General features: G+C 36.6%; 1 protein-coding gene across 4 annotated transcripts in view; it reads left to right on the top strand.

Moving 5' to 3' along the window:
• gria3.S (glutamate receptor, ionotropic, AMPA 3 S homeolog) overlaps positions 1-16534 on the top strand; it is a 227520-nt gene that overhangs the window by 156448 nt on the left and 54538 nt on the right. For all 4 annotated transcript variants that reach the window (XM_041574732.1, XM_041574731.1, XM_041574733.1 and 1 more), the window contains exons 7-11: positions 941-1108; positions 1999-2103; positions 5498-5605; positions 7603-7809; positions 13463-13836. In XM_041574732.1, the coding sequence (XP_041430666.1) occupies positions 941-1108; positions 1999-2103; positions 5498-5605; positions 7603-7809; positions 13463-13836 (962 nt within the window). The remainder of the gene's footprint in view (positions 1-940; positions 1109-1998; positions 2104-5497; positions 5606-7602; positions 7810-13462; positions 13837-16534) is intronic.

Here is a 16534-nt window from a genome sequence, read left to right as displayed (position 1 = left end):
TACAGCTATTAATTGTCAGTCCATTATTATATCATAAATTTCACAATGAGAGTCATTAAAGACAGTGTCATATACTGCTATGTATTGGGCCTAACAATATAGATTGAGTACCCCATAACTGAGCCTCTAACGTCAGTGTGGCCCATTGCTTCAGTTAAATTAACATAAAAGAAGGGGAGCGCTCCCATTCTATAAAATTGTATCAGCACCTTTATTCAAATAAAGATATATTTCACTTACAATTTAGCAGAGAATGATTGTTTATTAACAAAAAAAATCTGTCAAATCTGATCCCAACACGTTTCGTTGTGACCCGACTTTCTCAAGGGTAATTGAGTGCTGTATAGAGAAGGCTCTCAAATGTGCTCTTTATATCAGTTGAAATGGGCAGGGGAAGGAAATCAATTATTACAGAACCCTTTCTTTTTTTTACTCTCCCCCAGTACTTTGTTATTCGTTTCTACACACAACTGCCTTAAACCATTTTCTCTTACATATATACACCATTGTTTCTTCTTATGTTATGTTTTTTCATAGTAAAATTCTAAATTGAGCAATCATTCAAAGATCTCAATTGAACAATGCTGTTGGGCTTTGAGCTGAAATCCATGAATAATGTTTTTCCTTTTACCGCCCCAACCAACCGATTGAGTCATCAATTGACTCATATAAGGAAGCCATTACTATAAAAAAAACATATTGTAGTGTATATTAAATAAATCTGTTTCCACTGAGTATTCCATGAGTACACTGTTTATTATTTTTGTAAGCACTGCATTAAAGTTCGCACTTCTTTAATGCTTTTATTTCACTTGTCCAGTGCAATATGCGATATTTTTGAGTGACGTTCTGTTGGTTGTTAGACTAGTAAACCTTGTATTTCCTGTGTATTCTTACTTGGGGTTTACTGTACTATTTAATCTTCTTTCTTCATTTACAGTACACATCTGCACTAACCCATGATGCAGTCTTAGTTATAGCAGAAGCTTTTAGATACCTGAGAAGACAAAGAGTAGATGTTTCTAGAAGAGGAAGTGCTGGAGACTGCCTCGCAAATCCTGCTGTGCCTTGGAGCCAAGGAATAGACATAGAAAGAGCCTTAAAAATGGTAATGATGAGCCAGTTAATGTATGTTACATAACTGTATAATGGTAGTAACATTGTATTATTATATTTATGTTCTCAAGTTACTTCGATCAAAATACAAGCTCTGCATTGCCTTTCTAGGTAAAAGTGAGTGAACTGGAAAATTCAAGTTTTGTGAGTTTTCTGAGCTTTAAGTAGCATAGAAACTATTTAAATATATGCCACCATCATCAGAGTGGAGTTTTGCTGTATTGAACTGACAACAGTTGTGCTGAGAATGTAAAAAGGTTAAGAGCATCCTATTTTTATTTGTTCTTTTTTAATAAATAGCCCTACAACCACAATTGGCAAGAGCATGTATCACTGACATTTACAGGCAATATTGCTCATTGAGGGGCCTATCTATAAAGTTGTATGAAATATATACACCCTGGAAAAAGGTGTGCAAAATGATGTAGAGTAAATAGCATATTTTAGAAATTGTGTATATCTCCTTTGTGTATCTGTTTGGGTCTTTTAACCCAACCCTACCTCATTTTAATATGCAAGTAGAGGTGCATGCAGTTTACAAAATGTTAATTTCCAAGGGCTTGCGTATCTATCTGTACTTTAACTGTGGATTGTGGATATTTGCTTTGTATGAATGCTGGATCATAATAAACAGGTGTCCTCTATGTAGTACTAGACTAGTCGATGCATGAATATTCAATACAAGAGTGATTAATAGCATTTTATCCCCATAACAGCGGTAGGGATTTTATCCTGTTCATTGCTCCATTGGATGATCAGCATACTCCAAGTCTGCCCAAGATGTAAACAATTCCATTATTGCTACTTGTCTCTATCAATGCTCTAAGAAAATTATAATTACACCATTTACCAAAGTACATACTGTATTACTGTTACATTAAGGTACAAGTGCAAGGAATGACCGGGAATATCCAGTTTGACACGTACGGAAGGAGAACTAACTACACAATTGATGTGTATGAAATGACTGCCACTAAACCTCGAAAGGTGGGTATAATGCCAGTGAGGAATAAGCCTTTTTATTAGAGTAGAATATGCTTAAGTGCAGTGCCAGAGCACAAGGCATTCATTCCAACTAAGAGCTTCTTTCTTGTGATTAAGGAGCTTGGGAAGCACAATAAAAGAACTATTAAGTCAAGTTCCTATAATAAATGGTTGTATGCTATTCTTAAGGCCCACATAGATTTCTCTTGCCGAACGACAGATTTTAGCGAAGTCCGACCAATACTTCTAAATTATCGTGCGGTTAGTGGGATTAACACGATCGAACATCTTACGATTTTTCGCCCAACATCTGTCAGGAAATTGATCGGCCAGGTTAAAAAACCTTTGTTGATCACAGTGCAATCTATCTATGTTTGCAGGGCCAAGCAGGCAGCTACCCTTTGTTTTCCTTGCAAATTGGTCTTTTTAGTTGATGGACAATTCATACGATCGTTCCGAGATAATAGTGGTCTCATGATGATGATGATCGGATCTTTTAAAAATCTCAACATCTATGGACAGCTTTATGCTACTCTTTTGAACAATTTACTTTAGGAACTATGACTGAGCTGAATCAGGAATTTGTCCACATCACTGGAAAATCATCTTACCTCTAACTTTTTTATTCAATAGTTATTTTGGATTACCATCTGTTGTTCATATATTTTAATTACGCGAAATAAAAGTTATTTATTTAGAAATGATTCTTCCCACTTACCTGTGCAGTTTGCAGCATGCCGATGGGAACGTATTAACATTTTGTCAGTCCAGCTTCTTCAAATAAAGACCTTAAATTAAAATGATCCTATTATTTATTGATTCAAATACATTTGCTACATGTGCCCTTCAATGAAACTGTATAAAGGGACCTTCTCCTTTTAATGCACAATTACACTTTTACGCTTTTGTCATGTTGGCATGCAGGTTTAGTCCTAGCTACAGGTACATGATGATGAGATGAGAGTGTTTATATTAGCAGTGGGCTAATAGTCTCTGTGAAGGGACAGTAGCTGTGGGATTGCAGGTAAAGTAGGGAAAGATGGTACCTATAGTAGCAGTTGAATAATAGTCTCTGGGAAGGGACTGTGGCTGTGTGATAGCAGGTATAGTAGGGAGAGATGGTGCCTGTACTAACAGTGGGATAATAGTCTCTGGGAAGGGACTGTAGCTGTGGGATAGCAGATATTGTAGGGAGAGATGGTGCCTATAGTAGCAGTGGGATAATAGTCTCTGGGAACGGAGTGTGGCTATGGGATAGCAGGTATAGTAGGGAGAGATGGTGCCTATAGTAACAGTGGGATAATAGTCTCTGGGAAGGGACTGTAGCTGTGGGATAGCAGATATTGTAGGGAGAGATGGTGCCTATAGTAGCAGTGGGATAATAGTCTCTGGGAAGGGAGTGTGGCTATGGGATAGCAGGTAGAATAGGGTGAGATGGTGCCTATAGTAACAGTGGGATAATAGTCTCTGGGAAGGGAATGTTGCTGTGGGTTAGCAGGTATAGTAGGGAGAGATGGTCCCAACAGTGTGGTATATTAACATCCTTTTTGTTCTTTTCTGAAACACTACTACCAGATATGGATGTCGCGGACTGTTCGCCCGCAAACTAATTCGCGCGAACATCGACCGTTCGCGTCCGCCGAATGTTCGCGAACGTCGCGCGACGTTCGCCAATTTGGGTTTGCCTTAGCTGCCACTTATTTTTGCCCTCTCACCCCAGAGCAGCAGATACATGGCAGCCAATCAGGAAGCTCTCCCTCCTGGACCACCCCCACACCCCCTGGACCACTCCCCTTCCATATATAAACTGAAGCCCTGCAGCGTTTTTTCATTCTGCCTGTGTGTGCTTGGAAGAGCTAGTGTAGGGAGAGAGCTGTTTAGTGATTTGAGGGACAGTTGATAGTAACTTTGCTGGCTAGTAATCTACTTGATACTGCTCTGTATTGTAGGGACAGAACTCTGTCTTTGCTACTTTGCTACTGTAAGAGCCCAGTGCTATTAGTCTAGCTGTGTTGGGGAGTGGGGCTGGTGTGCTGCTCCTCCTAGTAGTTCACCACTACCAGCACCAACCAGAGTCAAAATTGTTACAAAGTATCTTATTTGCACCTGTTAGCTGTTCTGAGCTCTCTGCCAAAAGCTAATTAAGTTAGAAACTGTTTTTTTTCTGGCTGTTCAGTTCAGAGAAAAGAGGGACTTTCCAGTACAAAAGAGGGACAGGGGGTTGAGTGGTCAAAAGAGGGACAGTTGGGAGGTATGCAAGTGCCACCTAGCTGTGTGAGCTTTTTCACATTCTGTCTAAATAACAATAATAATTCCGTGTCCGTAAACATCACCTGAGTGATGTTTTTACAGCAGCAATAATATATTCCATACCCACTACTGTATACGTTGCCCTTGCAGGCATTGTTTGCCCAGTCTTTAACCAAGTGCCACCTAGCTGTGTGAGCTTTTTCACATTCCGTGTCCAGAAACATCACCTGAGTGACGTAGTGTGATTTCTGCCCTTTACAGCACAAAACGCAGCGCTGTGTCAACAATGTATTTTTCAGATACATTTTTGCCCTTGATCCCCCTCTGGCATGCCACTGTCCAGGTCGTTGCACCCTTTAAACAACTTTAAAATCATTTTTCTGGCCAGAAATGTCTTTTCTAGCTTTTAAAATTCACCTTCCCATTGAAGTCTATGGGGTTCGCGACGTTCGCGAACCGTTCGCATTTTTGACGCAAGTTCGCGAATATGTTCGCGAACATTTTTTCCGCCGTTCGCTACATCTCTACTACCAGAACCACCAAATGCCAAAGGCTTACAAGGGATTTGAATTTCAATGGTGTTATATTTTGCCAGCAAAGTTTGCTTTGCCCTGGGCAAGGCTATGCAGCCAAATTCTAAAGAATTGTGTTTCACAATCCCATTTGGTCGAAGATTGTGAGTTTGACAAATACAGATTAAGTAAATTATGTCAGCTTCTTGTTTCTTATCTATTCTGTTCTTAATTGTTCAGGTTTTCACAAAATTCCATGATTACCAATATTATTCTTTTGATTGATTTTAGTTTACAGTTTATAGTTTGAAGTTTTTTACTTTGCTAAATTGCTTTTTATGCTGCTCTACTATATATATATAGGCTGGAACACAATGATGTGTTAACTAGACAGACACGCTCCTGTTCATAAAGCAGTCTCTCATTCAAATCCCTGTCTGGTTGGTAGGCTAAACAGGACCCTAGAAACCAGGTACTGTAACTGCTGAAATTCCACACTGGAGAGCTGCAGAACAAAAAGCTAAGAAATAATAAAAATGAAAAACTATGGCAAATAGTTTTAGAATATGAATGTCTACTTTAAAGAAGATTGTGCTTCATATGGACTGGGTTTCTGATCACTGATTGTTTTGCAGGTTGGACATTGGAATGAATATGAACGCTTTGTGCCAACTCCTGATCAGCAGCCTACAAACGAGTCTTCTTCAGTAGAGAACAAGACAATTGTTGTTACAACAATATTGGTAATGAGTTTATTTTTAATTCAATGAAAGTTGTGTCTATGCTTTATGAAATAAGAGTTTAAAACATTATAGTATAATGGGCTTTATTTTAAGACACCAACCAATAGATAATTCAGATTATCTTCCGGTCATCTGAAATGAATGTAACTAGAGTACTGTTTTTAAATTAATCTCCCTTTCAGCAACAGAGATGTGCTAGTCAACCTTCTGCCCCCTTTTGGTTCTTTATGGTTTTTGGTACAAATAAATACAGGTTTGGGATCTGTTATGCGAAAATAATCAGAGCAGCTGTTTTTCAAGGTTAACTGAGGCACAGTGTTTACATCACCTTTTCCTGTTTCAAAATAAAATTGTTATTAAGACAAATATAAAGTTGTAATTATGAGGTCAGGAGAATAGTGAAGGATTGGATTGATGACACTCTCGCACAGTGCAATAATAAACATTAGCATTTTCCTAAATATAAATGAATAATGTTCCATGTTAAGAAATACATTTCCAATATCAAATTATATGCCTGAGAAACAATACAGATTAGTATTGTGAGTTATATTCTCTGCTTTATGGTTATAGGGCTATAAAGAAAATATCTCAGTGCTGATTCTGCTGAATAAATAAATACATGATGACATTAAGGGTCCCAACATTTATTTTGCTGGTGTCATTTTTATGTAACATATAGAAAGAAAGAATTAATGGGACATATAAAAGGTCCTAATGGGTGTTTTACCCATAAAGCAGTGTAATTTTTATGTAACATATAGAAAGGGAGAAATAATGGGAAATATAAAAGTTCATTATGGGGTTTTTCCCATAATGTAGTACTTTTTCCATAATTGTAAAGTGTAATTATGGCCACATAAGGGATTGAGCCCACCACTACTGCGCCTAATGCATGAAAGCCAATGCATTTGCATGTGTGCAGTAGCAAATCGAATGCAACTTTTGGCTAACATTTTAAGTTGGGATTGCGTCACTTTCACCATTCGGAGCTATATTTTATTCTCTTCCCACAAGTCTGCTGGTCCTATTGATGCTACTGTGGGAACCCTAATATTTCTGTGACATTCAGGGGGGTGATAGCAGGGCCAGAACTATGGGGTAGGCAGACGAGGCATGTGCCTAAGGTGCAATAGTTTGAGGGCCCTGAGCACATACCTCTTCTACCTGTGCTCCCCTAATGCAGGATCAGCAGGATTGCAAATGGTGCCAGTTTTAATAGCTGACTGGACCCTCCGAGTCTTCCAAGTGGCGCTTGTCGGGAGGGTGCTGGGAAGTTTACCGGCTGCCTGAGCCACCAAGTTAACTTGGCCCGGCACTAGGAGATAGCTGCTAGTGTATGATTCAGCAGAAGTGACTAGTAGCAATGGTGCTTGGCACAACTATACGTATGGGTGTTTGGACACCAATACTGCATTTGTAAATTACACCTGTAGACACAACATATTGCATTTTATCACATTTGGGGCAGATTTTATACAATTCAGATTCAGTTTGGTTTTCCCGCAGTCACAGATAATACGATTTGTCTAACTGCAAAGAAATGTAAAAAAAATTAACCATTTTTCACAGCATTTACTACATTGATCAATGTGCCTATTCTTTAAAATTTGTTTAAGTGCTTGAGCAGTCCAAAACCATTCTGTACAACTGGGTGTTGGAGCTCAGTGATGCAGCTGATTCAGAGTTCTAACACCCCACAGACAAAAATTGCTGAACATTGCATAAAAATGAATCCTAAGGGAGTCAGTGGAGGCTTCATAATGTGGAAAAGGGCTTAAAAATCTTATTCTGTAATTTTTTTCCTAGCAGTTGACAACTGCTGCTCCAAAAATAAACCAAAGGATAGTAATTCCTTTGGTTTATTATTAACATGTTTCTTTACCCTCTCAGGAAGGTCATATATTGTGAACATAAGACAAGAAAATATATTTGGGTTTCCTTTTAGTGTCAGTAAAGTGATGTGAGCTATTTGTTCCTTGATCTTTTTATCAAAGGAAAACCCCTATGTCATGAAAAAGAAAAACCACGAGCTGTTGGATGGAAATGATAGATATGAAGGATATTGTGTGGATTTAGCCAGTGAAATTGCAAAGCATGTTGGGATAAAATACAAGCTGGCAATTGTAGAAGATGGTAAATACGGTGCTCGGGATCCAGAAACTAAAATATGGAATGGAATGGTGGGAGAACTTGTGTATGGGGTGAGTATATTTATGCTATATTTATTTATGGTTTTTAGTCAGTGTTGCCAGAGGAGTTTTTTAAAGGAAAACTATACCCCCCAAACAATGTAGGTCTCTATTAAAAGATACTGAGTAAAACAGCTCATGTGTAAAACCCTGTTTCATGTAAATGAACCATTATCATAATAATATACTTTTTTAGTAGTATCTGCCATTGGGTAATCATAAATAGAAAATTGCCATTTTAAAAAATAAGGGCCGCCCCCTGAGATCGTACGATTCACTGTGCACACATACAAACCACATGTAAGGTCACATGAGCCAATTAACAGACAGAGTTCTGCCTTTTGCTTCCTCACTTCTTCCTGTTACAGTTAGTGTTGTAGTATTTCTGGTCAGGTGATCTCTGAGGCAGCACAGATAGAGTCACTAAATGGTGGTTCAAGGCAAGAGATGTAAAAGGGCAATATTTATGTAAATATATATTCCAGTTTGGTAAGATTCTTTAATATGTCATTCAATTTGATATAAACTATCTGTTGCTTAAGTATTCATTTTGGGGGTATAGTTTTCCTTTAAGTCCAAGGAAGCTAAAATTGTACATGGGTTTCCTATAGAGGTCTTAAAACTACAGGAATCCAGAACAAACAACTTTTCCTTTATTCTCTAATTTTCATTAGTTTGAAAGTCAAAATAATTTACCTCCCACACTGGGCAAATTTGTCATTGGGCAGTAACCATAGCAACCAATCAGTTGCAGGTTGTACAATAAAAGCAAATATTTGATTAGCTACCCATATGTTAGTTTGCTTATAAATAATGCCCTTTATGTTCATAAATCAGCTTCATTGACACTTACTGATAATGTTAATCATTTAATAAATGGATACACTAATTAACTCTTTATGTACCACATAGTGTAGCAGCTGCCACACTTGACTCAAAAATACCATTTTGCCTGCACTGGAGATTCTACATTTGCTGGTTTCACTTTAATATATGTTGTATTTTAACACATGCCACAGAAAAACGAAATAGCTAACACATCAAACGAAAGTAATACTCTATCAACAATTTTTTTTTTGGTGAAATATAAATATTATCAATCACTCTTCTTTCATTGTTGTTTGTCTTATTTGAGGGCCATGTATTTGACATCAGGGCTGTCCAGCTTCATTACAAAATATTTTTTGCCCCTAAAATCTTCATAAATTTATGGTGTAACTGTGTTATAATAATCCAAATCCAACAAACGTGAAATTATTAATTTTTGTTTATTGGGTGAGAATTCCATAGAATTCAATAGGGACCACTTTTATAACAATCAAATTGCTCTATTTTTCACAAATCTCTAAAAGTGTGTGATTTATTATGCGTAAAAACCACAAAAACCTCTAAATCAATATTGTTGAGGTTCCTTAGAAGTCATGGGAAGTTGCACTGATCCTATTGAACAATTTCTAATCAATTTAGACTTTTAAAGGTTTTCACATTTTCCTTTCCATTAGTAATTATGCAAAAAACTAAATTTTTAGGGGTTTTAGAGATATTTGTATTTTTAAGCTCATCTGCGATTTTTTTCCCCGTTCATACATTAATATTTGGATCTTTTTATAACTTTCATGGTTTTAGAGAAATAACGTTTAATCATGGTTTCAAAAACCTCTAAACCACTAAAATTCAACTGTAATAAAAAGGTGTTATGTGTCGATACTAGAAGAAGTCTTTGTCCCTAAGGAGTCTAACTGGAGAAGTCCTGCTGTTGGTGCATGGTTGGAATTGTTGACCAGCAACAATAGGAGGGCCACAAGTAGAGAGAATGATTAAGTTAATACAGGGGGTAAAAAATTAAAATGTCAAAGTCTATCTGAATAAAAAAGTCTGCAATGCAGTGATAAAAAAAAACAACATAGAAGCAGTCAGTCTCCCAAAAACTTAATTGGCTAATTAACATACACAACATACTGACAGACACCATAGAAGACCTGTTGCTTGTTTTGTCTGACTACATTTATATTAACGCCAAAGTCTGCAGAGAAATAGGTACCATATTTGCTATTATTTTTCTAATTTCACTAATAATATAATTGCCAGCATTAAAAATGTGTTGGTTATTTTTCTTTATCTTTAAAATGCTTAAAATAATAGCACTTTAAGAGCTGTGTACTTGATAAACAAGACTTTGTTGTTGCAGAAAGGAGTCACGGGGGGGTGATGTAATAAAAGTAGCGATATTTGTATCAGGGCTAATAACTCATAGCAACCAAACAGATGTTTGTTTAAACAGATGACCAGTTCATGCCACCTGCTGATTTCTTGCTATGGGCTACTAGATCTGGTGCAAATGCCCGATTTTTATTCCATTTTCCCCATAGCAGTTTAAGTCATCAGTTGACATGAATGTTTCAGGATGCATGTGTTGGTCACATTCTTCTTCAGTAATTGTTCAGAAATTGTTCAGTATAAAAATAAAAACTCCCAAACAATGTTGGACAGAACTGGAGTCTGAGTAGCTATTAGACTTTGCAGTGCTGTCATGGCTTAGGACATCTTTGAAGTACTGTATCTCAAAGTGTTGTTGAAATTCACTTTGATAAATATAGAATATGGATGCTAAACTATGTTATATTAAAATCTGCTCAAGTCTTTCCCTGTCTCAGTACTACTTATGGATACAATGACAAAAAGATTTTTTCTTATTGGACACTCAACTTTTCGCTCTAATGAAGGAGGTCTAAATCAGAGCTGTATTTTTAAAATAAGATCTTTATCAAATACTTTTCTGTAAGCCCAATCAAGCAGACGTGCTTATAATGAGGGTATCACAGATAGACCTGCTTCCAAAAACTGGCTCATAAGAAGGATATTACATTACAATCATTTATTTTCTTTAGGCTGCTTTTTTTTTTTTTTTAAATTACAAGATCTGGAGTATTATTACAGCTTGACAAGATATTGACTTGCAGGGAATGCAACCTTTTAGTTAAACAGTAAATACATTTTTGCTGAAAATTGCTTTTCAGACCTTCAGAGGTAATTTTTTTTGTCATGGGGCTTGATTGATCCATTGCAAATGTCAATATGCATCGACTCTGCTGGTGTGTTTAAATAACTGGCATCCTATTCAGTCATATCAAAAGAAAAAGCATTGATTTCTACTTCTAAACAAAAAACAAATGTTTATCATGGAGAAGTGTAATATGATCTCATTACAATCCTAGCTGAAATGTCCTGATTTCCCATTAGTCTCCTGAAGACTCATTTAAGAAGGCTATTCCACATACTCAATAATTTTACATAATTTACTGGGTGGGCATGTCTAGGATAAAGACAAATTGCTCTCTGTGTAGCTTTATTGTTAATCAGATTGACTTTAATGGCTTGCTTTTACATCAGATAAAGACTAAAACTAACTATGAAAAAGAAGTGACAAGAAAAAGTGGAATTTTACAATAATCAGTCAAATTAAATTTCCATTATGGCCTATATACAGTATTACTGAAGATAAACATTGATGGCTACAGCAACTTCCCCCCTCCCCCACCCACAGCATTCCTAATACAGTTAATGAGATCATATGGTCAAGACAGGGCAATGCCAATTATAAAGGTGTTTTCAATTTGCTCATCACCTGGTGGGAGCTGATCTACCTTCAACTCAAACACAATTGTGTTGTTGTAGTCACAAAAGGTGTTTATAGTACAGCAGTGGTGGTTTATACTGTATATTATGGTAAACACTGCAAAATTTAGAAGAAACCTTATTTGGTATTACACACTGTTTCATAGGAGCACAGACCTCCTTATGTTCATATATGACTTTGGGTGGTTAAGCACATCTTGAGAAAGGTCCTCCTGTTATGACTGAAATGTTTATAACCAGCAATAAACAATTTCCGTTACTTGAGTACTCCAATTTTCAATATTATATATATATATATTTATATTAGCAAAAAAACGGAGTTCGTTTTTTTCCCTGAGGAAGATCTCTATGATGTGATCGAAACATTGGAATTTCTTTTGTTTTTCTATTAAAATCAGCTACTCTAACACTGAGCCTGTTGAGTGCGGTATTTTTTGCTATTTTGTATACATTTTACCTGCTTAGTTAAATGTGTTTTTGTTTGGTGAGTGCTCCTCCATATATATATATATATATATATATATATATATATATATATATATATATATATATATATATATATATATATATATATATATATATATAAATGCACAGAAAACCTGGTACGTTTCACATTACAAAAAAAGCACAAATTTGCTGAAATATTTCTGGTAAATACTGGCTGGCGAGCAAGCGCTTTATGTTTAGGAATAAGAATTTTATTTCCTTGCAGGCTCATTTTTCTTTTTCTTTATAGCTTGGTGTTTAGCTGATGGTGCTCAATTTATGGATTAAAACTGAGAAAGAAATGTGAGATCACCTCAAATTCTCTCAACCACATAATTTAGGGGCGGTTGACCTTTAATGTTAACTTTTGGTATGTGTTAGAATGGCTTACTCTAAACAACTTTTCAATTGGCCTTCATTTTTTTCTTTTATCTAGTTTTTGAATTATTTGCCTTCTTCTGACTTTCCAGCTTTCAAATGGGGGAAACTGCCCCATCTAAAAACTAAAGCTCTGTAAAGCTACAAATGTATTGTTATTGCTATTTTTTATTACTCATCTTTCTCTTCAGGGTCTCTCATAATGATATCTCAGTCTCTTATACATATGAATGCTGGTGTAATTTCGACCCTAGTTACTGGATTGCTGAAACTGCAAATTAAAGAACTGCAGAATAAAAACATAACTACAAAATATCAAAACCAATTGTATTAGAATTTCACTCTCTACATCATAGTAAAATTTAACTCTGAGTTGAACAACCTCTTTAAGCAAGAAGGGACTCTGGTACATTTGCTAGGAGGGCTTCCAGATCTACTAAGCAGAGGAAGCCAATGAGAAATGAGTAAGCGCTACTGTCACTAAACAAAGTATTTACCTTGGAGAACTCTGCAGTAACAGAAATGCCTATACATGAAGCATGATGGTATACCATATTATGTGCATAGAACACATAATATGCATAGAACATATGAGTGTGTGCTTCAATACTATTTGTTTACATGAACAGCTACGGCACTACCGATTTATGACCATTAGGGACCATGAGGGGATTGTTTGACTTTTTATAATATGTAATAAACTTGTATTTTTAAACTTATAAGCATGCTTTGGGAATATTTTCTAAGTTACATAGTTGTACCTCTGTTTGGCCACTAGAGGATTCCAGCATGCTATAACAATATTCACTATGCTCTAGATCCAAGGTAATAAGACAAACTACCTATTTATGACCATTAGACATAATGTTCTACAGCTGTCTTTGAAGAACACCTTATCTTGGGAAAGAAACATAGTATACGTGCTCCACTTAACTGCAATTAATAATACATCTCTGCAAGTTAGACCGCTATTGACAGATAGATACCGGTCTTATATTTCTATTTCAAATCCATAAGCAAGTGTAACTTGATACTCCTTTTTTGTACCTTCTCAGTGAGATGTAAGATTTTATTGTAAATGTTCACTTCACCACATTGTCATTGTTGATACTTGTGGTGTTGCTTCAATGAAGTTGCATATTCATAAGTTTTCCTTTGTTTCCAGAGAGCAGATATAGCCGTGGCCCCGCTGACGATAACTCTGGTACGGGAAGAAGTCATTGATTTTTCCAAACCATTTATGAGCCTTGGAATCTCCATCATGATTAAGAAGCCTCAAAAATCTAAACCAGGAGTTTTCTCCTTCCTGGATCCACTGGCCTATGAAATATGGATGTGTATAGTCTTTGCTTACATTGGAGTCAGTGTAGTTCTCTTTCTAGTTAGCAGATTCAGCCCTTATGAATGGCATTTGGAGGACACTGATGAAGCTCGTGACCCTCAGAACCCTCCCGATCCTCCAAATGAGTTTGGCATATTTAACAGCCTGTGGTTTTCCCTGGGTGCCTTTATGCAGCAAGGATGCGATATCTCTCCAAGGTTTGTTACATATCACTCCATTACCTTCTTGCATTCTATGGTCATACACTGACGTCATGGTGTATATATGTTACTTTCTTAATTCCAAAATTTGTTTTGTTTTGTCAGAGCTAAGCATCATCATAGACACCCATGTCTTGCCACCACCGCCATGTATAATTGGTTTGACCTGTCATACCATTTATACATGCTTGCTCAAACTTATATTCACCATGTTGAGACTGTAAAATGCATTGGGTCCTTCTGTTTGAGCAATGCTTGGAGGTCTACCGTGTTTTTGCTGCATATCTCATTTTACGGTCATCTGCTTGGTGCATATAACATATGCTGCTATTCCAAATACCAGTTGGTTGCTTTAATAAATACATGCAACAGCAAATTAATTGCCTCGGTTACTATGCTGGTGACTGTGCATGCCAGCTTCTTCATGGCTGTTATTGCTTTGCTATCATATGTTTTATTTTGTCCATCCCTTCCTTATTTGCCATAACAACTTGTGTTTTACATGGTGTTCATTATTCTTTTAGTGCATTTTAGGGCTGAATGCCATTTCCTGTTAGCGTCCCCTGTTGATTTCATTAGTTGTAAGGCAGTATGTGGAAGATCCCTTGTTTTTTGTTTATGTCAAGCCATACAGTGTAATGTTTGCAAATTTCCTAACATTTAATTAATGGAATTTAATTAAATTCTAATATATTTGAATGTGTTTTTTAACAATATCAGAACTGACATTCTATAGCTCAAATTGTATGAGGCTAGAGAAAAAAATTGGGTCATCAGCACTAAAACTGTAACCATGCCACAGAACACGCCATGGACATGCCTTGTGATGTCACATAAAGGGTGTGGCCTCATCAACTGATGTTAGAAAAGAGATTTAATGTCAATGGAACCAGAAGAGGTGGTCATAAATTTGTGTAACATTTGTGCCTTTGGTTGATAACAACCTGAAAAGCATGACACTTGCCATATCTGCATAGAAGTGCCATGTACTTGAGAAGTGTTTTCCTAAACACTCCATTAAAATCTTTAAAAGACGTCATCATTTTAATTTAATATTCCCCCACCACAACCAGGGGGCCACAGTGGGGTCTGAGGGGCTTAAAGCAAGAACAAGTCAGGAGCACCTACTATAGATAGACTGACCAATAGGATTGAGGCATCATGAGCTAGCAATTGATACTTGATATTGGCAAGATTTAGGCAAATTAATGAGTCACTGAATGCTTAGGCTTACATTTTGGTTCTAGTCCATGCTTTAGTAAATGTTTTTTTGTAATGTATGTGCTACATGCTGTATGTACTCAGTTTACAGAATTCAGTAATTATTCATATACTTAAAAATCTACAACAGTAGAGAATAGCTCTTCCTTTATTATGAAGTTCTTATACACATGAAGGCTTATTTATTAAGGGGCACATTTACTAAGGGTCGAAGTGAATTTTCGAATTCAAAAACTTTGAATTTCTAAGTATTTTTTGGGTACTTCAACCATTGAATAGGCCAAATTCGACTTCGATTCGAATTGAAAATACTTTGAATATTCAAATGATTTTACTTCAACCTAAAGCGGCCAAAAAAATTCAAAAAGAAAAGTTCGACTATTGAATTTGGCCTATTCGATGGTCGAATTTCAAAGTTTTTTAACTTCGAAATAGTGGTTTTAGAGGTTTTGAAAACCACGACTAAACTCACAAACTCTAATACCACGAATGTCATTGAATTTATAAAAAGTTCTGATTATAAAAAGTATGATTGAAAAAAAGAGTTGAAAGATGTGAAAAAATATAAATACCTCTAAAAGCTCTATAAATTTTAATTTGTACTGAAAAAAAAATCAGAAAACCTCTAACATTCTGATCGATGGTCTAATACAGTGCTGTCCAACTTCTATGGTACAGAGGGCCGGAATTTTTCTAATCTACATGGTGGAGGGCCGATAACGGAAGCCAGTGTTAGCCACTCCCTGTTTTTAGACCACACCCATGTTACCGCAAGATCATGTCCATATTAATAGCTCACTGCAGGGATCAGGGCCGGAACTAGGGGTAGGCAGAATAGGCGGCTGTCTAGGGCTTTTTTTTAATCTTTTCATTTTTCAAGCGTTTATTTAATAATTTGTTTCAGTAATCATGGTCACCCAGTTGGGTGGAATCCATCTCCCTCACCTTCTTGCACAGTTGTACTGAACTGAAGACATTCTTTCTATTACTTTAAAGTGTGAAGCTTCATGCTGGCAGAGCCAGGTACAGATTTGGGGGTCATATGTTTGCTGTTGCTGCTGGTCGCTGGCACAGGTACATAAATACTTGGGGGCAATATGATGTGATCAGATTTATTTTTGGCTGCTGCTGGCACAGGTAAAGATTGGGGGCAATTTGATGGCTGCAGGAGGGCTGTATGATGGATGGCTGCTGAGCTTGCTGGTACAGTTATACAGAGCAGTAATATAAATGAAAAAATATTGTACACTTTCTTGCTCTCTTTATTTAAAAACCATCATGGTAAGGAGGGAAATGGTAATGCAGGACAGGGGGCACTGAGTGAAGCTCTTGCCTAGGGTGCCGAACCTTTTCACACTCATATGTGAAAAAAGTTAAGTCATATTAAGACATATACATAAATCCATAAGCCTCCTCCTCCCCTGTGTATAATACAGTACCCCCAACATATGATTAAACACCTTAGGGGCCACTA

The sequence above is a fragment of the Xenopus laevis genome, chromosome 8S (genome assembly GCF_017654675.1).
Source record: "Xenopus laevis strain J_2021 chromosome 8S, Xenopus_laevis_v10.1, whole genome shotgun sequence".
Taxonomy (NCBI): Eukaryota; Metazoa; Chordata; class Amphibia; order Anura; family Pipidae; genus Xenopus; species Xenopus laevis.
This window is presented reverse-complemented; position numbering and strand designations above follow the sequence as displayed.